Source organism: Cupressus sempervirens, chromosome 7 (genome assembly GCF_028749045.1).
Source record: "Cupressus sempervirens isolate cs-2001-9-10 chromosome 7, ASM2874904v1, whole genome shotgun sequence".
In the NCBI taxonomy this organism is placed as follows: domain Eukaryota; kingdom Viridiplantae; phylum Streptophyta; class Pinopsida; order Cupressales; family Cupressaceae; genus Cupressus; species Cupressus sempervirens.
Window position 1 is genome coordinate 165,479,685 of NC_143124.1, and position 26,535 is coordinate 165,506,219.

Sequence of the window (26,535 nt, forward strand, 5' to 3'; positions counted from 1 at the left end):
ATGTCATGTAATTGTAATCGGTGTTGTTGCAGGGATAATATATAATATCCATTTATCATCTAGGTATTTATGTTATTTTCTTCTTTTTTCTTTACTGTGATGTTTATTTAGAATCTTAAGCATATGAACAGAAAGAATATCAATGTTATTCTGCAGCTTCCGCATATTGTAACGAGTGAAGCGTTTAATACCAGGTCATAAAGACAATGACCTGCTTCTGAAGAACAACAAATAAAGGCAAAAGTACTTGCAATCCCGCATACATGTAACATTAAGAGGTCACAGAATAAATCCAGGAACACGAAAGAAACAGGGATCATTGAGCCCTGATGTTTCAATTAATCAAATCCAAGAACTTCTGTACATTCATATCACCCTAACACTCACAGTGAATGTCAAGATTATTTTTCTAGGGCAGCGGAAGCGAAATAGACAAGATTGAAGACATATACTGATAATTTATCTTTCTTTTTTCCAGGCTGAACAAAGTGGATGCCTTCGCGCACTTCGTTTCAACCCCTAAGCGGATACATATACAATTTCATAAGTATTTTTTGTCTTCTTCCTTATGGAATTTAATTCATAGCGATTATGCCACAATCTCATCACAAACTAAAACCCACAGAAAAATGAAGAGAAACATTTAAACTTCTCAAGCATATTTCATCTATTCTTACACATACTAAAGGCAAGACCAGGTTGGACTTGTTTGCGTTTATACTGCCTCAATCGGCGAAGTTGGTGCCTGATTTCTTCTTTGAAACCGAGGCAGCTTCCTTGATTCTGAAGTTACCCTTGACAAAGACCTCCATTCCACTAGTCTTTCCCACTTTTCCACTTTCTTAGCGGGTGGTTTCGTCTCATCAAATCTTAATGGAGACTCCCACTCTGTACAACCCCATGCGTCATTCATCTTCTCCTTCACTTTACATTCATTGGGATACTGAAACTGGTAAAGAAAAGTTGGAAGGCCAGCATTTCCAATTGGGTGTCCAGGTAATGAAGAAATCCTTGATCCTCTGTCAGGTGTAAAAGTATTTACAATCCCTAAATTTCTGAAAGATGAAGAAGAAGAAACCTGGTTGTCGAGATCATGCTGAGATTGCTCTATCAAACTTGTCTGTCTCTCGAGTTTGGCCTTCGTTTCAGCTTCTCTCCACGCTTTCAGAGCTTCGTTGAGAGCATCCATTGCCTGTTTCTTCTTTTTCCATGCTTCAGCCTTTTTCCATTCACCCAGGAGAGCATCCAAAGAAGACGATTTCGCTGTACATGAGTTTACCCCCAAATCATCAACCTTGTCTATTTGCGGGCATTCATTTGTATGCTCCACAACATCATCCATGCGAGCAGAATCAGTCCTAAGAACCTCAAAACCATCTGGGCATCCCCATTTCAGAGCCACGTCCCATGGCTTCACACCATTGCAGTCCCCCAAATCCTTATCTGCGCCACTTTTGATGAGCAGCTCAACAATATCTACCTTAACGTTCTGAGCTGAATAATGTAATGGAGTTCTTCCTGTCGAGTCCTTGAAATTCACGCCAGCGCCCCTTTTTATTAGAAGGCCTGCGAAATCCATCCTGCCACCTGCACAAGCATAGTGCAATGAAGTCCTTCCAAGCTTATCCCTCACATCTATAAGCTGCCTGGATGTATTCAATAACAGAGCCTTAAAGGCCTCCTCATGGCCTAAACCAATTGCCCAATGAAGAGGAGTCCTCCCCAGTGAATCACAAGATTGAATTGCGTTTCCCCCCGCCAAGAGCTTTTTAATCATCCCCACATCATTTGATCGAACGGCCCAATGCAAATCTGTCACTGAAATCTCCATACTCAACACCGAAATCTCTATATCCTTATAAAAGAATCAATGAAAAATCATACAGCCCTAATAACCACTCTTCCCTCCAATCAGAATACCAGAGTAACCAGATCTCACAGGCTAAACTTTTCCTAAATTCCTTCCCTCAAGACACCTTATATGCGTTTATGCTTTTCTAAACTTTCAAGGCACCGAGGCTCTGATTTTAAACAAAACAGAAAATAATTTCAAGGTGCTCTGTTCTCCACTAGGAGTGGGTAGAAGTGGACCCCTTCTGGTGGGTCAATGTGAGAAAGCAGCATTCACGGTTGGATAAGGCCAAAAAGCCTATGTCATCTTATCAACAGTGGAGAGCTCCTGGCCTGACAATGGCAGAACGGAGAACAAGACTAACATGTCTGTGGTTATTAAAACAATTGCAGAGGATCAGATTAATAAGGTGGAGCTGCAGGCCCACCATTCAGAGTAACTTGGGTTTCAAGCATTGTTGGAGGGATTAACAGAGTAAGAATACTCCAGTTTAGACTAAGACCAAAGTAAAGATAAAGCTGATGTCATCATGATGCCTGTAGATTGCAAAGATTGAGAAGATTAAGTTAAAACAGGATGATCAAAGATAAAGTTAGCTGACCTGTTGCTTATTGGATGTATAGGTGTCTTTATCTGTACACTTCAATTTAGGGGAAACGAATGACCGATATTTTTAGAGTCTGTTGCCATTAATAAACTGGCAGTCTGCTTTCAAATTTGACCATTTGAAGCTTTAAACTCAATATAAAAGATTGATTAGTAATGTTCTTTTTTAATTAATAAAACTGAAATAGTTACATTACTAATTGCTGTTGTAGAGAACATTGTTTTAAGCTATTGATGTGAACGAGATTTGCATTCTCCCCTTGTGGAGGATGCTGATACATTTTTTTATCAAACCTTGTCTATCAAGTCTCGTATGCCTCGTATTTTTATAAATTTATTGGAAAAATGTATAATATTGGTCTAGTGTGGTTTTTATCAAACCATGTGTTAAGTCTTGCATGTGCTATATTTTTATTTATTTAATGGAAAAATGTATAATGTTGCAAAGTTTTCTATGCTTCATATTTGTATACATTAATTGGAAAAAAAAACGAAAGATCAAAGACTCGTTATACTCTATGTCAAATTGGATTTTTTAATTAGTTTTTTTTTAATTGATCAAAGTAAAAGATAATTACAAATAAAAAATAAAAAATAGCAGTTAAAAATATTGTACAAAAATTGAATAAAAATTACAATATTATATTATAAAGCATAATTAAAACTAATATAAGGGGACACACTAGTTGATCTAATTAGTTCAATAAATGTGACAACATATACATGATAGTTATGAAATTATAAAATCTGAAGAAATATACAAACATCAAATGTGAAACTTGAGAAACGTATTGAGTTGTCAACACATTTCATCTCTCTTTCGTGAAGCTACAAAGATTGTCACTTGATTTCATCTAGATGTCTATTGCATCTCACACCATTTTTTTTACTAGTCTTTAGCTATGAACATAAGAAAATGAGTTGGAACATGATTTATACTAAAAATTAGATTATTTACTTCTTGATCCATAATATGATTTGAAAACATCGCATAACATCTAATTGTACCCCATTATACCCCATCTAATAAGATGAATACCAAAAATAAAATCAGATGGGGTATAAATTCACATGGATCTACCTTTAAGCTTTCAGTATGCTAACAAAATGGACACTTAGTTGATTGTGCAATCAATAATTTTAGTTCTATCCCTTATAGGCAGTTTGTGTTGTAAAATATTCCAAGACAAATTCTAAGGAATTGCCTTAGCCTTCGATTGCCAAATTTGAGTGCTCAAGCCCCTTTATTTACTTTCCTTAAATCCATAATCATATTTAATATTAAGTCTTGGGTTTAACCTCATGTTGAACTTTGTAGCATAACCAGTCCTTGAAGGCATTACACTGTAAAGGAGTGCAAATCTTCATCATGAGCTCCTCAGGAGTCAAGAACTTAATAAAGAAGAGAAACCCCTTGTACTTTTTATCTAGATTAAAGAAATTCTTGGTATATTTCTAGTTGGTCCATTCAAGAGACTTGAAATCCCGAATGTTGTTAAAATGATTTACCCACTTCTTGAAAAGGTGATTAGCATGTTTAGGAAATGTTGTAGTCAATGGATGGCCTTTGTATTGCACACGTTGATTCTATCAAATAGATGAGTTACAAAAGTTCAAACCATATTGTAATGTATTATTTTTCCAATTCAAATAGGTACAAACAACTTTACATGCCTTCCAAATGGATTTCAAATTATATGAAGCTTTTATAATGGAAAAAGGGGACAAGTAGAATCTTATCCTGATAATTCATCGATTGTCATTTATTATTCATATCAAGGAGAGATATTATATGCCTCACCAAGATTTTCCTTTGTTCATCTCTTTAAACAAATCAAAATTATCTACCTGGAAGATGATGAAAAAATTGAATCATGGGATTGAAAAGCCCCATGCCCCTTTTATGTTATGATTCAATACAATGAAGCCAAGAAGATGATCATAAACCTATTTACCATCCTCAATTTGTCCACAAAAGTTATCAAACCAATTTGTTAAGGTCCTCATAGCCTTTTCTGGAAGGCATCTAACATGAAGAATAAAAGGTGTGGGAGGCCAAAAATAACTTGTACTTTGTCAATTAATAAAAGGAACCTATTGCTCCAATTAACAATTTTATTCTTCAATTTTATCATGAATTAGTTCCACATATCATGGAGAGAGACCCCCATCCCAAAGGGAATATCAACGCATCGTGTAATTTGTCCACATTTGACTCATTTCCATTGTTAATAAATCCAATGTGGCATTGGACCGGGATATATCAATAAAAAATCATTTTTGTATGATGTGCTAAGTTTCAATCTAAAATTGAATAATACGAATCCAAGGCTTCCAAAACATTGTTAATTTATGATTCGTGATTTTTTGAAAACAAGAAGTTGTCATCAAGGAAGCTTGAGTTTAAAACAACTAAATTAATAGGAATAGTAATATCTTTAATCAACCCCAACTAATTATATTTTTACAAAATGTAGCTATAATCAACCCCATCTGATTGTATTTTTACTAAACTACACACTAGTGAACACAACTTCCTTTGAACTATTATCTGGACCACAAAATCCTTAACTAAATACCTCTAAATACTACTTAAAAATATATCCAATCCATGTGAATAGATTTACAATAAGAAAGAAATCTAGAGCATAACAATGAGTGTCACTGCATGGCAAACTCAAGACCGTACAACAGCCAGTCATTAATAATGACTGAGACATGTTGGCCTCAATGACAACAATAATAACTTATCCAACTTCTCATTCTACTCTTATTCTAATCAAACTTGCACAACTTTAATTTATTAATTTTTTTATTTTGTAATTATAAAAATATTTATTCTTTAATGTGATTGACTAAAATTATTTGAATATTTTTTATTAAGAAAACAAGTGTTGAAGGGCTCCTAAAATCATGTACAATTAGAATCAAAGATATAACATCAAGCCCAATAGAAAAATTAAAGCAAAAAAGAACAGAGCCAATAACCGAACAAAGGCCAGCTACAAAAGGATAACACGCCAACCACTAAATAGAAAACACTAAAAAACCAAAAAAAGGAAGGACCCCCATAAGGGACTTATCCCATTTTCTTTATTAGATCCACTGCCTACTCCTCTAGTTGGTCTATCTTCTCTACAACTTCCTTGGTTTGGTTGATATCTGAAGAGGCCCCCATTGCCATTTTCCTCATTTTGACTCTGGTCCTCCTCTCAGTTCCTTTCTTGCTATTTGTAGCAACACCTTGATCCTCCATGAGAATGATAATGACCTTCTCCCTAGGGATCCCCTTTAGTTTTTTGATGAGGATTTTAACATGCTCATTGGAGGCTTTAAGTATTTTATAGCTATGATCATCTATACTCTTAAGGGTGCTCTCAATTCTATTGACCTTGTTGTCCAACTCCAACACCTTGGCATCTAACTTGTAGAAAGATGTCATGTCAATCAAGGATCCCACTATAGAGTCCTCCCTCTCAATAGTGTCATGAGACTTATGTCCATCGATCCTCCCCTCCAAAGATCTCATCCTATCCTTTAAGTCCATGACTTGGTGAAACAACCATTTAATGGATCTAAATTATCCAGTAGACCATTTCTAGCATTTTTAATCAGGTCCATATTCTCTTCCTTGATGTAATCACTAAGAATGATCATAGAGGGATCTACAAGCTCCTGGAGTTCCATTTTACCTTATTCCACCTCATCAATCACAAGATCAATCTTCTCCCTAGCAATCCCCAACCTCACCGTATCAATTCTTATGCTCTTCCATGCCAATTTCCCACCTTTAAAAGGAGAAGGTGCTTCATCATAAACCCTAGTCTAGGTAGCCTAGGTGGGAACAACTTCTGGGTCGGGTTCCTCAAGAGGCTATATTGGTCCTTGATGAGATTCAGTGGGGAGTTTGAGCCCCTCCAACCTTTTACATTACCTATCTCCACTTTTTGTTTCTTCCTTGAGGGCTTGGTGATTTTGTTGGTACCCTCCTCATTATTGTTAGTGTCCATTTCATCTCCATCATCCTCATACTCATTAGACGAGATACAGATTTGGCCTATTTTTTGGACATAGGAGTCCTCTTGTGCTTCAAGGCCAACATTGTCCTCTTCTTCTTATCCACCCCTTTCATTTTCTTGTTGTAGCCAACATCCTCAATATCACTATCCAAAATATCATCCTCCTCAAAAAATTCCTCATAAGACTCCACTATTTTCTTGGTCTGCTTCTTGTTAGGACATATATCTTTCTTTGGGGTCTTTAGAGAAGCTCTCAAAGGGGTCTTGAAGGCACAACCCTTACTATTTCCCTTACTTTTAGGCATCACCTCCTAATCCTTTGAGTGCAACTCTTCACTGTCCTCAATTTCAAAGAGACCTTGAGACCCTTATGAAACATCCTCCTTTACTTCCTCTATACCTTTCACCTCAAGGAATTTCGCCACAGAGTGGACTTTAATGTGCTCATAAATCAGCAACATTAAGCCATCATGGAGCAAGGGCTAGTAACAATTTTCTCCCTCATCCCATTGATACCAGCATTCATGGAGGAGTAAAGGTAAAACGAGATGGAGATATTGATTCCATGCCTAAAATGATTCAATAAAACAAAATGGTGTGAACAAACCCTTAAAAATCTCCCATCCAAAGTAATATAGTAAATGATCGCACACAAGCACAAAGTGCCCAAGCTTTTTAATACAATTAGGTTAAAAATAGGTCTTACCTTCTTGCTTAACAAGAGTATCACTCTCACCAGGTTCCTTAGGAAACTCCTCAATGACAATGTCCGATAATTTATAGTCTTTGTAGAATTCACTACAAATTATCAGAATGTTTGTCACCCTAGAAATGAGCTCCTCAATAATGGTAATACTCCTACCACCAATTTTCAGAGTACCCCCATTCCATTTCCTCAGGAAGAGCTTAGTGACATGAGGATTACCACCATGGAGCCTTTTCATGAATGTGGTTAGGCCACCTCTCTCCAGAATTTTCCAGACCTCTATGCATCATTTCTATTTATTGCAACTTGAAGGTTCATGATGCTTGCACTAACCCCCTCATGGCCTTGTTATGGCTTTTGAGGAATAGAGAACTTTTGTAGGAAAACTTCACAAAGACTTGCTGAGGTAAATGATAAACAAGAGCTCTCAAAACAACCTAGAAAGTATGTGAAAGAATGGATTCATAAATAAAAATGGTGTGCTTTCTCCCTTTCTTGCATCTTGAAATCAGCTATCCATCACCTCTAAGTACACCCATTCTTATTAATAATTACTCCCTCTTTTCCATTAATGATATCATGATCAAGCCTAGATATGAGAATCTTAGGTAATTTTTCGTTACCCTGTCATGTGTCCTCTCATCTGATGCAAGAACATCCTAGGTGTAAGAGCAATCTTGCATCACCCAAAAATAGTTCCTTTTTGTTTCTTGAATAAGGGTTGTCTTGGTACAGAGCTATTTTTTAGTGAAGGCTTGCTACTTAGAAAGTTTATCATATGGGCTCAAAATGTCCTAATTTGTTAAAAGTGGATGTTCATCTTGGATATATCAACCTACCAGTTGAGGCTTAGTGTCATATCATGAGTATTTGTGGATTTTTTATAGATATTTTGTGTGCAATTTTCTTATAAAAACTCTAGGCTCATCGTTGAAGATCTAAGAGGCCTCGGATGTGCTTTGAAATGGGGTCAACTAGAGCTTATGTGAGTCAGGCCCTATAGATCAAAAGCTAGGGATTCTAAAAAGTGGTTATAATAGCCAATTAGAGCAACAATTCGAAAGTTATGGCCTTCCAAAGTTGGGCCAAGAAAAATTTCCAAAATTAAGTGTCAAAGGTGTATCAGGCCAACTCTATATGTAATTTTAGAGTTCGCCAGCCTCAATAGGGTTTGATAGCTATAAACTTCCCGAACGGTGTAAAAATGCCTATTTAAGGAATGCCTATATATTGACTAGGGCATCTCTTGGTGATTAGTTCGTAGCTTTGTCTTTCAAATTATTGTAAGGAAGTTGCCCATGTGGGTTTGCATATTGTATTTCAAAATTCTATAATTTTTGCATTTTTGGCAATAATAAGAAGTCTATTTCTTGTTCTCGCACTTTGTTGATATTTCTTTGTGTATATTATGTGTTTGTGGTATTAAGGGAAACACCCCTCATCAAGTGGTATTATAGTTGGAGTTCCTAAGTGTAATGCCTACCCCTACTTGACTTTTTTTATTTGTTTTGACTAGATTCTTTTAGGCCTGTTCTATTATTATGTTTTATGATTAGCGATGCTGGATTACTAGAATTGATTAGTTGTATTTCATATTCAGTTGATATATATATATATATATATATGGCCTAAAATAATTCAGTCAAAACAAATCAAAAAAGTCAAGTACGGGTAGGCATTACACTCAAGAACTCCAGCTTTGATACCACTTGATGAGGGGTGCTCCCTTTAATACCACAAACACATAACATACACAAAGAAATAACAACGAAGTGAGAGAACAAGAAATATACTTCTTATTATTGCCAGAAATGCAAAATTATATTATTATGTTTTATGATTAGCGGTGTTGGATTACTAAAATTGATTAGTTATATTTCATATTCAATTGATACACACACACACACACACACACACACACACATACATATATACATATATATATACATATACATATATACATATATATACATATATATATACATATGTGTATATATATATGTATATATACATATATACATATATATATATATATATACATATACATATATACATACATATATACATATATATATATACATATACATATATACACATATATATACATATCTTTATACATATGTATATATGTATATGTGTGTGTGTGTGTGTGTGTGTGTGTGTGTGTGTGTGTGTGTGTGTGTGTGTGTGTTTGTGTGTTGAGGTACTTAGTGCTAGTTATTTCGGTTACAAAATAATTTTAGTTAGATGAATGATTTTTTTGTGGTTTCTAGGGATACTTACCCCATACTTGCATGTCTATGGTGTGCGTGTATGTTTTTTTTATGTTTGACGTTTTTGATGTGGTTGAGAAAGGGAGTTGTAGTCAACTACTAGTCAGGATCTACACGATGAACCACTTCTTGTCATTCCCTATTTAGTTTAGAATATTGTGTTTGTACATGTGTGGATCTTATGCAGATTGCAGGTACCAGGTATCGACTTTTCTGAATTGTGAAGATGAGTGTATCCTATCACAGTATTTTAATGGTATAAGTGGGGAGATAACTCTTGAGTCCAAATCCTAGACCCTAAGCCAATTGTCCTAGAAAATAGGACAAGTATCTGAGTTAGTTTACCCATCCAAATTCATCAAGTGACGTGAATTTGTGATTTTGACCCTGGAGTTTGATTATGTTCTTTGTCTTTAGTTGAGTTGTCATTTTTTATTTTGTGGGTATGTGGTGATTTTCTGTTATAATTAAATCAAATTAAAAGATAATTTAATGATTTAATTTAATGAAAATTTTATAAAGAAATTTGATATTTAATTAATTGAGAAATTAATTAAATAAAAGAATTAAATTTAAAGATTTTATTAAAGTTCTATTTTTGACGTATTTATATTTATTTAATTTAATGATAATTATTTAGGAGTTTAATTTTAATAATAAATTATAAATAATGTTATTAATTAAGTTAATAAATATATTATTAAAAATGTCTCGTGAATTACTTAAATAGATGAATAAAATTTAAAGATAAAGTTGTAGTTCTAATTTTGGCATATTTATAATTATTTAATTTAACAATAATTTATTTAGGAGTTTTATTTTAATTAATAAACTCTAAATAATATTATTAGTTAAATTAATATGATATTAAAAACGTTTCATGATTAATTAAAGTGAGAAAGAAAATTAATTTAATAAAGATATTTTAATTTAAATTGCTTAAAGTTATTGCATGAAAATTGTATATAAAAAATTCAATATTTAATTATATTTAATTAATTGAAAAATTAATCAAATAAAAGAATTAAATTTAAAAGATTAAATTAAAGTTCTAATTTTAGCATATTTGTATTTATTTAATTTAATAATTATTATTTAAGAGTTTTATTTTAATAATAAACTCTAAATAATATTATTAGTTGAGTAATTAATATTATTTGATTAAAAAGAAAATATTAAAATATGTGAATATTTGATTAAATTAAAAACTAATTAAATTTATGCTTTAAATAAAAAATCTATATTTAGAAGTCTAAATTAGAGGTCTAAATTTAGAAAATTGGTTAAAGAAAGATTAGAATATGATGTTATTTAATTAATTAGAAAGTAATTAAATATGTACTTCATTAAAATATTTATTTTAAAAGTCTAATTTAAGAAGTTGGATAAAAATAGAATTAAAATAATAATAGATTAAAGATTTAATATTGTTTTATTATGATTATTTAATTAATAATTATTAAATTAGAGTTGCATTTAAATAATGAGCTTTAATTATTCTTATTAATTTAAATAATAAACTAAAATTGTGCTTACACTAATTAATAAGTGGATGAAAAGAAAATATAAAATAATATTTTAATTGAAAGTTCTTTAAATGTGCATGAAAGAATTAAATTTAAAAGATTTGATTAAAGTTCTAATTTAGGCGTATTTATATTTATTTTATTTAATAATAATTTATTTAGGAGCTCTATTTTCAATAAACTCTAAATAACATTATTAGTTAAATTTAAAAATATTATATTAAAAACATCACATGATTTATTAAATGATTTATTAAAAGCTTTAATTTTATAAAGTTTATTAAATTGCATAAAGTGTGTACATGAAAATTAAAATATAATAATTAAAGACAAAGGGTTTTCACATGATTGCATGTTCAAAGCCTTGATTTGGGGGAAAAACTCTTTATTAAAGAAATTAGAGCTCATTTCTAGATACACAGGTTTGGAGGAGCCAATTTTCAAAAAGAGGGCTTTCAAAGGAAAAGGAAGATTATTGTGTGTTTGTGCATTCATTGTTTTAGCATCAGATCCAGGTAGGATCTTGTGGGTTTGTGCAGTAGTTGTTCGTTCTTCGAATTCCTGTCTTCTTTGTGTCTATTGTGTTTTTATTTTTAGAATTTCTCTTGGTTGAAACTCTTCTTTGAGAAAATTGATTTCCATTATACAATTGTCTGTGATTTAATCTAAAAATTTAGTAAATATTGAACTTTAGGGTTTTCAAAACCTAATGAATTATGAAATTCACTTTTGTATGCACTTTTTTTTTTATGACGTGTGATTTTACTGTTGGGTGTTGGGTTGACTTAGCTTTGACCAATCAAGATGTTCACCAAAGGCTCGACAATTCTGTTTTGTGATGTCATGATGATGTTTTGATCTCAATCTTTTATACTCAACCACAGTAATGTGTCTAGTATGCTCTATGAGATGTTTTGATGCATTGATTCTTATTGCTTTCCAGTGTTCTTGTGCGAAACTAAGGTGAATGGTGTGACCAATCTGATATAACCTTTGAGTTTTCAATCAATTGTTTTTGTATTGCTTTCGAGTCGCTTGTATAGGACAAAGATGTTTGTATGATTAATTCTTGGTGATGCCATGTTATGACATGGATTGGTTTATGTATACTTAATTTTGGGATCAGTCCTGCTAGGATGATTGTTTTGGTGGAATCTGTGATTATGTTCAGTGTTTTTCAATACTTGTTAGTTGCTTGTTTAAGAACTGATGTATGGTATGTGGTCTTTTGTGATCTTTTGATTTTACTAAGCTTAGGGTAGGTTATATGTATGTCATGTTGGGAAGTGGCTTGCAATGGAGGCCAAGGCCTAAAGTGGCTACTAGGGTAACACATTGTAGGTTATTTAATAAGTGATAACATTTCATTAAATGGGTTTAAAATGAATTAACAAGATATTGGTACCACAGAAAGTCACTAAGGGGCCAAAGGATTAAAAGACTAGCTAAGTAACCTTAGAGTTGACTAGTTAGTATGCCTTGTCAGTACAAAAGGATACTAATGCCGCATAGAGTCACTAGGGGGCCAAAGGATTAAAAGACTAGCCAAGTAACCCTAGAGTTGGTTCATGTGATGACACTTGCCCACATGCATAGTAGATTTTCTACGTGTCTATGTTGCCTCTCGAATTAGTTGATACTTGTGTCTTGGTACCTTTGAGTTAGATTGCTTTCAGGTGATTCCTTGAACCTAGATGTTGGATTTGATTGTTGAGTTTGTTACCCTGTTTGGGACTTGAGACTATCTCCTTAGTGTGGTAAGAGTGGACCTGTTCAGGTTCTACAAGGTTGAGTGGTAGATTCTTATACCATTGAGGTCCAACTATCAAATGTCACTGCTGGATGTGTTTGTGCAGATGTTCCTTTCTATCTGTTCTTGTATTTTTATGATGGATGGTTGTACTATTGTATTGTATTTAATTTCATAAGATCTTAAGAGATGATATAATTTATTTCATGATGTATATTATTTTAGCCTTTCATACCCTGTGACCTATACAGTGGATGATTGTGCATTTTGTCTATTGCCAAGTGGCATCACATATAATTGTATATTATTTAAATGGATTCATACTGGTATATTATTATTTGATGTGGATTTATTATATATTAGATTTATTATTAATTAAACTTAAATGTGATTCAACATCGTGGGACCCTTAAGAATTGTAATCTGTTTTATGGTATGTGTTTATGTGAATGTTAATTGCTTCCCCTATGTTATAAGTGTTGTTGTTAAGTTATTATCTTTAACTTTTAAAAAAAAAGTTTGACAAAGTTAGTAAAACTTTAGGTTAACTTCTTTTCGGTCACATGGTGAGGTGATAGTTCATAGCTTTGTCTTACAAATTATTGTAAGGAAGGTTCCCATATGGGTTTGCATATTGTATTTCAAAATTCTATAATTTTGCATTTTTGGCAATAATAAGAAGTTTATTTCTTGTTCTTGCACTTTTTTGTTATTTCTTTATGTATGTTATGTGTTTGTGGTATTAAGTGGAGCACCCCTCATCAAATGGTATTAGAGTTGGAGTTCCTGAGTGTGTAAATAGATTGATGACTATAAGGCAGTTGCATCAGGACTGTGGTTTGGGTTAAGCATGTAGACAGATCATTGATTGTGAGGTAGTTTGCACTAGGGTTTAAGTGGAAGCATGAAAATGCCTCCACAAAGAGAGCATGGTCGAAGCATTGTGGGTATTACACTTGAGGGTTTTATAGCTCTCTAGAGACAAATACAAGCATTTGAAGAACAAATATGTAGAGGAATGAATCTTGATATAAAAGATGAAATTGAGGATGAGGACGAAGAAGAAGGAAATGTTGAAGTAGAGACGGTTCTGAACCTAGAGGAAGAGAGGCTTTTTAAGGCCATCTCCAAGATTGGAAAAAGACCCAAGTTTGAGGTTCCCACATTTTCAAGAAATGTTTACCTAAAGGAGCTAATTGATTGGATCACCAAATTGGAGAAATGCTTTGAGTATGAAGATATTGAGGATCTTGATACAGTCAAGTTTGCAAAGGAAAAATTAAAGGGACATACAAAGATTTGGTGACAAGACTTTTAGTTGGAGTGAAATAGAAGAGGAAAGGATAAAATCACCAGATGATAGCTAAATTGAAGTGGACAATTCATTCCCATGGATTATGAGCTTGATCTACTAAAGAAATGCAAGGGTTGAAGCAAGTAGAAAGATCTGTTCAAGAGCGTACTAAAGAATTATACTGAATTTTCACTAGAATCAACCATGCAAAAGCTAATAAGGAGAAAGTTTCTTGTTATCTTAATGGGTTAAGGAAAAGTATTCATGAGGAGCTGAGTTTGGTTCGAATGACTAGTATTGAGGAGGCGTACTTGTTTTCCCTAAGAGTTGAGGAAATGTTGAGCAAAGAGTTTGATAACAAAATAGTGGTAAAGCTCATGGTGGAAGATCTAGAAAACAATATTATGGAGGTTGAAATGATGATCAGAAGAACAAGGATCAGACCAACAATAGTAGTCAAAACTAGAGGGGAACAATTCCAATCATTTCCATGATCAAAACAATAGAGATCAGAGAGGAAGAGGTTGAGGGCAAGGATCTAAAAGAGGAGGTTTTCATGGAAAATGCTTTCACTATGGAGAAGAAGGGCATCATTTGAATGTTTCCAGTGCCAAGGAAGGATAGATCGGAATACAGAAAGCCAAGCCAAAGTTGTGCATATTGATGAAAATGCCAAATCATCCCATTCTGAATATGTTGAAAGAGGAGAAGACCTAGTTAATAGGAGAGTCTTGCTAAGTGAAGAGAATGAACATGATAAAAGGAGGAGTTTGTTTCACACCAAGTGCAAACGTGAAGATAAGTATTGTGATGTGATCATTAATAGTGGAAGTGTTGACAATCTAGTGTTAGAAAATATGCTCAAAAAGTTAAATCTCAAGAGGCAGAAACACTCGCATCCATACCATATTGCTTGGGTACTAGATGACCACAAGGTCATGGTCAATGAGTAGTGCCTAGTGAAGTTCAAGATTGGAAGCTACTAGGATGAGGTGTTTTGTGATATCATACCTATAGACATATGTCATATGTTGTTGGGTAGGTCATGGTAGTTTGACACACATGTTGTACATAATGGGCGAGAAAATACCTACACTCTAACAATGGATGGAGTGAAACATAAGTTGAAGCCATTGGAGGAGAAAGAAGAAAATGTATGAAATTGAAACCATTGCTGCACTTTTATGTTAGATTGGGATCGTGCCGCATCCATTATCTCGAGTTTGTTATCAATTGAGTGTGATTTTGCTCGTGTTCTCATCTGAAGCCCTTGTGTTTTGATTTTTGTGATGGTGGTGTGCCCATGCACAAGCACATGTGTGTGCATTTATCAAGTGACTTGTGAGGACCAAACTCCTAGTGGTAATTCGGTTGAGCTATGTCTTTTGGGGTTGGTTTGGGAATATGCATGCCTATAGGTGCTCATCATGGGATGAGTATGGGTAGGGCAGGGTAGCTTCATGGATGGGATTCTATTGTAACCTTGGTGACTTTTACCAAGTTGATGAGGAGAAGGCTTAATTAAGTGATAACTAAATAAATTACTGGGTAATAAACTTAAGATAATAAAATGTGTGAGCACCCGATTAAGTTTGAGGACACAGTTTGTAAACCTTTCATTGGGAAGTTGATTCTGCACCATGCTAGCTTGGGCTACTTGATGCTAAGCTATTTCCCCTCTAAGTGAGTCCCTACATAATAACACATTGAGTATCTAACCAGGACCTATTATACTTGCATTCTCTCATGATCTTGGTTGCAATCATCTTATTGTCTTGTGTGAGTGTTAACCATGGATGTTTGCTTTATGTGTGTCTGCGGTTCGATCATTATCTCCATCAACATGACCAGAGTGGACCTACGAGTTTTACATGGTTGGGAGGCGTAGCTACCTATACCACTATTGGGGACCAGTGTACGGAGATAGTCTATTATTCTAGTGTGATCGGTGCTTGATGTTCACTTGGTATATTCGAGTTTTTGAAGTATGCTTTTTTTGTGATTTATGCTTTCATTAGAATGCTTGGATATCATGTTTAGATGATGTTAGTTTATTTGGCACCTTCCTAGATTATGATCTAGTAGCATATGATTAGATGATGTGATTTTCTTAGTTGGAGTATCTATTTCTTATTGGTTTAGCATCTTAGATTTCTTGTTCTTATGATGTTATTACATTTTAGTAGTGACATCTCTATAAGACAACCGCGATTATCTAGTTGGTAGTTTTGGATGTTACGCATGGGGGATGGCTAGGACCTTCGACGTCTCATGCTGATATTATGGTTGGGAGGAACCACACATGAGTTGTGTTGGTTTTGTACATTGCTATGTTACTTTTAGTACATTTCCTTTACTTCTATGTTTCAGATGGTTAGATGTAGTTTTTGTCTTTCAATTTTGTGTTCGAGTGTCTAAGCCTCGATTTGTGGATCCAGTACTCCTCGATGTGGAGGAATTATTTTTCCTATCTTTTCTTCTTGAGTTTCCCTATCTCATTGTTGTGAATCATCACATGAGATTGTACTCTCTCCTTTGCGAGATTGTACTCTCTCTTGTGTGGGACTTGGCATTTCCTCGTGCACAAGCTTGCACTTCCTCATGTGGCTCATTGCACTTCCTCATGCAAACCTCAACACCAATGCAGCATATTTTTGGCTGCTGGAACAAGCGCTTCCTCGCGCAAAACATAGATCCTCATGTGGCATGGTACACTTTGTCACATGGCCTGGAGCACTTCCTCACATGAGACTGTAAGTTGTGTTTTCTTGCATGAAAAATTGGGGCATCTCCATTGTTTTCCAGAGAACACAATTTGGTGTTTTGAGTACCCTTTATGATTGTTTAATTTTCTAGGCTCCGACAAATCAAAGATTATTCATTATGTTGTTGTTTTTGGCTTTCATCTTCAGTTTGAGTGTGTCAATTGGTTGTGGTGTTTGGAGATTTGTCAGTTGTTAGGATTGTTGGTTAAAGTTTTCCACTGTGATCTTTATGATCCTTGTATGTTGATTTTCATGTGCATCCATACTTGTTTAAAAAAAAAACTTGGCTTTTATTTATGTTGGAATACTTTAGAATAACTAAGAAGGGGGTGAATTAGTTATCCAAGGTCTAGATATATAAATAAAAGTTTTCATAGCATAGTGAACCCATAAAATATTTATCATCATGCAAGCATCCATAAGATTATGCAATCACTTAAAACTTGTAGGTTACTGTCAAATCAACTTGCAAAAATGTAAACATGAAACATAATAGATTTATCAACACACTTGACATAATGATTTATGTGAAAACCCAATTTGGGAAAAAACATTAGTAACATGCTACTCTTTTTCAGTCTTCTGAAGTGATGCCCTATGAAAGGCCAACCCTACTAAAGGTTACAATACAAACTGTTAAATGTGACCCTGTTAAAGGATTTCAATCACCCTATTAGGAGTGAGCCTTGTTAGAGGACTTTAGACCATTCGCTTGGAATGTCACCCAATTAAAGGATGTACAAATGACTGTTAGGTCAACCTTAAACCAAAGGATTTACCCTAGACTAATACAATTATTAGAGAGTAACAGTAAGGCTTGATCTAATAACAACTTACAACTCAATTTGCAGATTACAAATCTTTCTTCTAGTCCTCCATTCTACTTGGCTTTCACACATTTTAGCTCTGATAGCTTGTTCAACGTTCAAGCATTCATACCCTTCAACCTTCTTGCTTAACATGCTAATGTAGACTCTTCTCTTAGGTCACTTGATGAAGAAAAACCCTTTGACTCCTTGTCTTCCTTAGGTTCTTACACATGACAACCTTTGCTTCTAACCAGCCATTCCCATAAATAGGAAATTAAAATCTTTGGCCGCTCATTCTTCATCATCCAATTTAGGGTTAGGAAAAATTAGGTAGGATTCAATGAATCTACCCTACATTTCATATCTCTTCTAGAAACTTCTCCTTCAATCCTATTTGAATTCTTCTCAAAATGTTTTACCTTGAATTCTATGCCACTAGCTCATCAATGTTATCTTCCACCTAGTTCAGACAATCCAAGAAAATAAACTTGTTACCTTAGATCCATTGAATTCATGATTTTTCAAATAATGTAGCAACTTGGCATTAACTTTCTTCTAATGCTTAAGCACATACTACGTTTCTCATCATCCTCTGTAAAATCACTTGGCACAAACTAAAGTCTACTGGTGCTCGACATCAACTAAACTTTACTCGACATTCGTTGTTTTGCTCGACATACACTAGAATAAACTTTTACTTGACTCCAACTAATTTTTTGCTCGGCTTGCACTAAATTTTCTCGGCACCTACTATCCACTCGGTCAAGCTTGGCAGAACAAATTTGTTTAACTTGTTCTTCTAAGATTTCTTAGTGTAACTAGCCTTTGTAACACTTAAGTAGATTATAAATACATAATGTTATCATTGTCTCAACTGATTCTTGTACTTCTTTACATAATCATAACTCAACCTTTCCTCTAGGTGCTATTGTTACATCTTTTGATCAAATCCTCTTCATCAATCAAATAAGTGATATTACTTAAATCATATAAGTAGTTGTCTTACCAACAAGTAGCAAGTTTGACATTAGTGACAAAATAATGATTGAAACATTCTCAACAATCTCCCTTTTTAACAATCTTCTTCAATCTATTCTCAACAATCTCCCTCTTTGGCATTGATGACAAACCAAATTGGTCAACCAATCTAACTAGGTTAAAACAGTAAGATCAACAAAATACCAAAAAAAAAAGAAAAAGAAAATAAGTCCTTGTATGGATCTCTCCCTCTATCAGCAATTTCCATCTTCTGAATAGGTTACAAAACTCTTTCTGAATTACTTCTTATATCTCCTCCCTCTTACTAGGTAGATTTTTAGGATTTCTCTTTCTCTATTCTTTTGATCAATAAATTTCTCCCTTTAGGATCAGTTCTTGTATTTCTCCCTCTTTCTTGTATTTGCCTTGATCAATAACTTTCTCCCTCTGTGACAACAATGCCAAAGACTTGTCATCTTAACATGCAGATATGAACTTTTTCAATTTCTCCCTCTATCACCTTACTTGTAACTAATTTAAAGTTTTAGTTCTTTGACTACTTTAGGCAGCTCCTAAAATAAGATCCAATGCATCAATCTGTAACATATGAAAATCAGCTTATTTGATGCAGGGCACTCCTTTTGTTACTTAGATAGCCTTTGATAGGAGTATCACCCCTAGTTTACCTCTTAGATACTCATGAGCATCCTTAGTTAATGCTTTTGTGAAGATATCAACAATTTTTTCTTTTGTGTTAACATATTCCATCTTCACCTCTTTATCTTGAACTAATTCTCTCAAATAATGATACTTGATTGCAATGTGCTTAGTCTTTGTGTGCATCACAAGATTCTTTGATATATTGATAGCACTTGTATTATCACAACAAAGTGTTACAGGTTTTTTGATCTCTTCATTCATACCTTTGAGTAACTATTTAATCCATACAATGTTTGTACATTTTACAGCAGCAACAACATATTTAGCTTCAACAATAGATTGTGAGGTGTAGTTTTGTTTCTTGCTAGTCTATGTAACCAACCTCTTGCGTAAGAAAAATGCTCCTCCACTGGTGCTCTTTCTTTCATCAATATTTCCAGCCCAATCGTCATTAGTGTAGGCCCTTAATTCAAAATTCTAATTTTTCTTATAGTATAGACCAAACTCTTATGTTCCTTTCAGATATCTTATTATTCTCTTTATAGCCATCAAGTGATTCTCCCTGGGCTTAGCAGAGAATCTTGCAACTATCCCTATAGATAATGCAATGTTAGGTCTTCTATGTACTACATATTGTAATTTTCCAATCATAGACTCGTATAATATTTGATTCACCTCAACTGAATCATCATTCTTTGACAACTTGTGTCTTGTCACCATAGGTATACTTACTAGTTTGGAATCCTCCAATCTAAAAGTTTTTAGTATTTCCTTGACGTATTTTGACTAAGTGATGTATATACCATATTTCATCTAATATACTTGCAAACCCACAAAGAACTTGATCTTTCCAAACATAGACATCTCAAATTCTTGCTTCATTTCATTTGTAAAAGTCTTACTTAAAGCATCTTGACCTCCAAATATGATGTTATCAACAAAAATTTTAGATAACAAAATACCTTTTCATTTCTCTATCTTCATGTACAGATTGTTGTTATCATCAGTCCTTTCAAATCCAATCTTCACAAGATAATTATAAAATCTCTCATACTATGCGCCTAGTGCTTGTTTTAAACCATATAGAGCTTTGTGTAATCTACATACTATGTTCTTATTATTAACATCAAAAAATCCTTTTGGTTGCTCTATGTAAACTTCTTCCTCTAATATACCATTCAAAAATGCATATTTAACATCCATTTGATAAATTTTGAAACCTTGATATGTAGAATAAGCAAGTAAAGTTCTTAGTCATTCCAATCTTGCAATAGGAGCAAATGTCTCTCCATAGTCAATTCCTTCTTCTTGTGCACATTCTTTGTAGACTAATCTTTCCTTATTCCTTGTGACTTCACCATTTTCATCTAGCTTTTTTTTGAATACCCATTTGGTACCAATCACATTTTTATCTTCTGGTCTAGGAACTAGAGCCCATGTTTTATTTTTCTCAATTTGTTCAATCTCTTATTCCATGGCTTTACTCCAGTCCACATCTTCTAATGCATCTCTCACTGATTTAGGTTCTTTCATGCTCAATAAACATATATCATTTCTCAATGGGTTTCTTTTCATTGGTCTAACATCTTTATCTCTAATCATGTGTAGTAGGATGATGTCCCTTGACATATTTGTACAATCTTGGTTCAGGTCTTGTTTCTTCGTTTGGTCTTTCAACTTCAAAGTCATTATGTATATTTTTGTTAGGTAGCTTAGCATCTCTTTCATATATATTGATCTCAGAATCAAAATGTGCTTCAACTTCATTCTATAACTCAGCATTTGAATGTAGCTTGGTTCCTAAATGCAACTCAACATTCATAGTATGTGACTCGATAGTTATTGAAACTTGTTGTTGATTTGTAGCTTGATTTGAAGCATCTTCTTCAACATGCATACCTTCAAAAAAGTATACAAATGATTTATATTCTTCTGGTTCTTTCATAGGTTCAGCCTCATATACTTCTATATATTCATCAAAATTTACATTTGCACTTTCCACAACTTAGTTAGTGTTAGTATTTAAACACTTATAAGCTTTACTTCTTGTGGAATATCCTAGGAATATACCTTCTTCACATTTTTCATCTAGTTTACCATTCCTGAAGTCTTTAAGAATGTAACATTTACTTCCAGATATCTTAAAATATTTCACATTAGGTGAGTATCCATACCATAGTTCAAAAGGTGTTGAATGAGTACCTTTCTTGATTTGTACACGATTCAAGATATAGACAACTATATTATAGCTTCTCTCCAATATTTCAAAGCAACATTTTTCTCCATCACGAGTGTCCTAGCATAGTCCATTATAGATCTATTTCTCCTTTCAGCTATTCCATTTTGTGGAGGGGTTCTAAGGGTAGATGTTTGTCTTCTGATTCCTCTGTCATTATAGAACATCTCAAACTCATTTGATGTGAATTCTCCTCCTCTATCAGATCTCAAGCAATTCAGACTTTTACCTATTTCCTTCTCAACACTTGTTAAGTACCACTTAAACATTTGGAAAGCACCAGATTTTTGTTTTAGAAACATAACTATCATTATTCTAGAATAGTCATCAACAAGTAGCATAATGTACGTATCTCCTTTGTAGCTTTGCACATCAATTGAACACCACAAGTCAGTATGAACAATCTCTAGTATTCCTTTAGAGGTATGAGTTTTACTCTTATAACTTGACAAGTTGTCATTTTGCCTAACTGACATTGTTTGCACATTATATTATCAGGCTTCTTCAACTTAGGCGAACCTTTAACTTTTCTCATGTGACTGATACTAACCAGATTATCAAAATTGACATGACATAACCTTTTGTGCCATAGCCATACATCATCAAATTTTACAACTAGACAAGTAGCATCCTCTATATCAAGATAGAATAGATTACTCCTACTTTGATCACCCTTTCCAATTAGTTTCCCATTAGTGTCATATATCTTAGCAATATTTTTTCAAACTCAACCTTACATCATGAATTATTCAGTTGTGACACACTCAAGAGATTATAGTTAAGACCTTCAACATAGTAAGCATTGTCACATAAAATCTTATCTATGAGTTTGATAGAACCTTTTCCTTTTATCAAACATGGTGCATCATTACTGAATCTTACACTATTTCCATCATAACAATTCAAGGTAATGAACTTACTTTTGTCTCCAGTCATGTGATGTGAACACCCACTGTCAATGATCCATCTGTCATTCTTGTTCACACAAGTCACAAGTGCAGTTGCCTCATCTTCACCAGGTTCATTCTTCATTGCAACATACACCACTTAATCATCATGTTCATCAGATTTATCTCTTTTTTCCTCTTCAATAATATAGTAAGACTTCTTGACTTTGTCTTTGTAGTCCTTGGTGTTTTCATCTCTTCTACTTTTGTACTTGTCACCTCATCTGTAGCTTTTCTTCTCTGGGCATCTAGCAACAATATGACCACTTGTAATTGAAACAAATGATAAGTAACTTACCTTTGAACTTTCCTTTACCTCTATGGAATCTTCTAGTTAGTAGTGCTTCAAGTTGTTCTACATCCTACTCATCTGTATCATTGTTACTAGACACATACTCTATCTTTTTCTTCTTCTTCTTCTCATCAGGTTTCTTCAATGACACCTTGACTTTGAAAGAAGATTCAATATTTTCAAGTTTTTATTTATCAAAGTTAGATAGCTCAAAAGTAGTGAGCCTACCTACCAAACCTTCAAGTGATAGATTATTCCCTAGTATACATCTCAATTCTTGAATTGCAGAAACTCTAATGGCATATATAGGCAACAATGTCCTTTAAACTTTTCTTAGTGCAGTCTCATCATCTATATTACCAGTAGCTCCTCTTATTGCATTAACAACTTCTTTTATCCTTGCAACATATTGAGTAATATTTTCACCTTCCTCCATTCTCATATCATCAAACTTACCTCTAAGACTTTCAGCTTTGGCTCTTGGAACACTTAAATTTCCTCCATAGATGGTGGCCAAGGAATCCCACATTTCCTTTGTACTGTCAAGACCTTTGATATCATCAAATTCAGCATAGCTTAGGGTAGAGGCAATCTCCAACATTGATTGATTGTGTTCTTTCTTCTTTTTCATATCCTTAACAGTTGGGGCTTTAAAGGAATTAACATGTTCAGTAGTAATGGTAGATTGTGCATGATCTCCAAGTCCTCCAAGCTATAGTTTCATTAAAATTTTCCATGCAAGAAAGTTATCTCTATTAAGCTTGGGTACTTCTCTTTTTGACATCTTGATCTTTGTGCTTCTAGTACCTTCAAACTAGTCCTCTTAAGCAAATGGCTCTGATACCAATTGTTGGAATAATTTAGAATAATTGGGGGGGGGCGGGCATGATCTCCAAGTCCTCCAAGCTATAGTTTCATTAAAATTTTCCATGCAAGAAAGTTATCTCTATTAAGCTTGGGTACTTCTCTTTTTGACATCTTGATCTTTGTGCTTCTAGTACCTTCAAACTAGTCCTCTTAAGCAAATGGCTCTGATACCAATTGTTGGAATACTTTAGAATAATTTGGGGGGAGGGGGGGGGGGGGGGGGGGGTGGGTGTGGGGGTGAATCAGTTATCCAAGGTCCAGATGTATAAATAAAAATTTTCACATCTTAGTGAACCCATAAAACATTTATCATCATGCATGCATCCATAAGACTATGCAATCACTTAAAAATTGTAGGTTACTATTAAATCAACTTGTAGAAATGTAAACATGAAATGTAACAAATTCATCAACATACTTGACACAATGATTTACATGGAAACTGAATTTGGGAAAAACAACCAATAACATGCTACTCTTTTTCACTCTTCTGAAGTGATGTCCTGTGAAAGGCCAACCTTATTAAAGGTTACAATACACATTGTTAAACGTGACCCTATTAAAGATTTCAATCACCCTATTAGGAGTGAGCCTTATTAGAGGACTTTAGACATTCACTTGGAATGTCACCCAGTTAAAGGATTTACAAATGACCGTTAGGTCAACCTTAATCCAAAGGATTTACCCTAGACTGATACAATTATTAGAGAGTAACAGTAAGGCTTGATCTGATAACAACTTACAAGTCCATTTCAAGATTATAGATCTTCATTCTAGTCCTCCATTTTGCTTGGCCTTCACACATTTCAGCTCTGGTAGCTTGTTCACCCTTCAAGCATTCATACCCTTCAACCTTCTTGCTGAACATGCCAATGCAGACTCTTCTCTTAGGTCACTTGATGAAGCAAAACCCTTTTACTCCTTGTCTTCTTTAGGTTCTCACACATGAAAACCTTTGCTTATGACCAACCATTCCCATAAATAGGAAATTAAGATCTTTTGTCGCTCATTCTCCATCGTCCAATTTAGGGTTAGGACATATTACGTAGGATTCAATGAATCTACCCCACATTTCATATCTCCTCTTCTAGAAACTTCTCCTTCAATCCTCTTTGAATTTTCCTCAAAACAATTTACCTTGGATTCTATGCCACCAGCTCATCAATCTTGTCTTCCACCTAGTTCACACAATCCAAGAAAATCAACTTGTTAGCTCAGATCCATCAAATTTAAGATCTTCCAAATAATGCAACAACTCGACATTAACTTGTTTCTGATGGTTGGCACATACTATGTTGCTCAACATCCTTTCTAAAATCACTTAGCACGAGCTAAATTATACTGGTGCTTGACATCAACTAAACTTTACTCGGCATCTACCATTTTTCTCGGCATACACTAGAATAGACTTTTACTTGGCTCCAACTAGTTTTTTGCTTGGCCTGCACTAACTTTTCTTGGCACCTAATATCCACTCAGTCAAGCTTGGTAGAAAAACTTTGTTTAACTTGTTCTTCTAAGCTTTCTTAGTGTAACTAGCCTTTGTAACCTTAAGTAGATTATCAATACATCATGTTATCATTGTCTTAACTGATTCTTGTACTTCTTTACATAATCATAACTCAACCTTTCCTCTAGGTGCTATTGTCACATCTTTTGATCAAATTCTTCATTAATCAAATAAGTGATAGTATTTAAATCATATAAGTAGTTGTCTTACCAACAAATAGCAAATTTGATATCAGTGACAAAATAATGATTGAAACATTCTCAATAATCTCCCTTTTTAACAATCTTCTTCAATCTATTCTCAACAATTTATCCTTGTTCCAAGGATCTTTGGGCTGGGCATTACATGAGTAGTCCCATAAATGCTTCTAAATTAAGGCAATTGGATAAAGGAGAAATAAGTAGTGCTGAAGTAGAAGATTTTGTTGAACATTTCAAGAACATCCATGAGGAGATGAAGAAGCACATTAAAAATATGAATATGTATTACAAAGCTAAGGAAAAGTTGAAAAGGGAGGTATAAGGAACTCGAGATCTGAGATGAAGTCATGGTTCATTTGATAAAGGAGCATTTTTCGATAGTTACATATAATAAGTTGATGATGAAGAAGTTTGGACCGTCTAGGATAGTGAAAAGGCATGATTCTAAAAATGCCTATGAAGTGGAGCTACATGTTGAACTGAATATTTCACCGGTCTTTAATATTTTAGATTTGACAAAGTATTACGAAGGAGGTGATGGAGATGATGTTGGAGAAGCATAGAGGAGTATTCTAATAGCTAGTTTGTCTACAAAGGAGATTGAGGAGATACTGGATAGTCATGTTGGAAAAGTACAAGGAATAGAACTTATGAAGAGTACCTAGTCAAATGGAAAGGGAGGCCAATAGAAGATTCATCATGGCTAGCAAGGGAAGACGTTAACTATCTTACTTTTCCTCTAAACACCTGGGACGTAACTGGGTCACTTCTCAAATTACCCTAGGTGGCTGATTTAGGAGCATCTTAGATGTAAGAGAACTCTTGCATCACCCAAAAATATTTCCTTTTTGTTTCTGGAATAAGGGTTGTCTTAGTGTCGAGTTATTTTTTGTGAAGGCTTGCTACTTAGCAATTCAATCATACGAGCTTGAACTATCCTAATGTCAAAGGTGGATGTTCATCTTGGATATATCAACTTACTAGTTGAGGCTTAGTACCATATCATAGGTAATCATGTATTTATTGCATATTTTTGGTGTACAATTTTGGTGTAAGAACTTTAGGCTCACTGTTGAAGACCTAAGAGGCCCCAGATGGGCTCTAAAATGGGGTTTACTGGAGCTTGCATAAGTTAGGCCTTGTAGATAAGAAGCCAAGGATTTGGAAAAGTGGTTATAATAGCCAATCAGAGCAACGGTTCGAAAGTTATGGCCTTCCGAAGCTAGGTCAACCAAAATTTCAAAA

At 34.1% G+C, this 26,535-nt stretch overlaps 1 protein-coding gene across 1 annotated transcript; it reads right to left on the minus strand.

The window, feature by feature from the left end:
* Nucleotides 1-303: 303 nt before the first annotated feature.
* Nucleotides 304-2,244, minus strand: LOC149546036 (uncharacterized). The gene has a single exon (XM_089790961.1). The coding sequence runs from the start codon at nt 1,829-1,831 to the stop codon at nt 716-718; it is 1,116 nt and encodes a 371-aa protein (XP_089647087.1). The 5' UTR covers nt 1,832-2,244; the 3' UTR covers nt 304-715.
* Nucleotides 2,245-26,535: the final 24,291 nt, after the last annotated feature.

Coding starts and splice junctions, on each gene's coding strand:
- LOC149546036 (XM_089790961.1), bottom strand. CDS start 1,831: ATGGAGATTTCAGTGACAGATTTGCATTGGGCCGTTCGATCAAATGAT.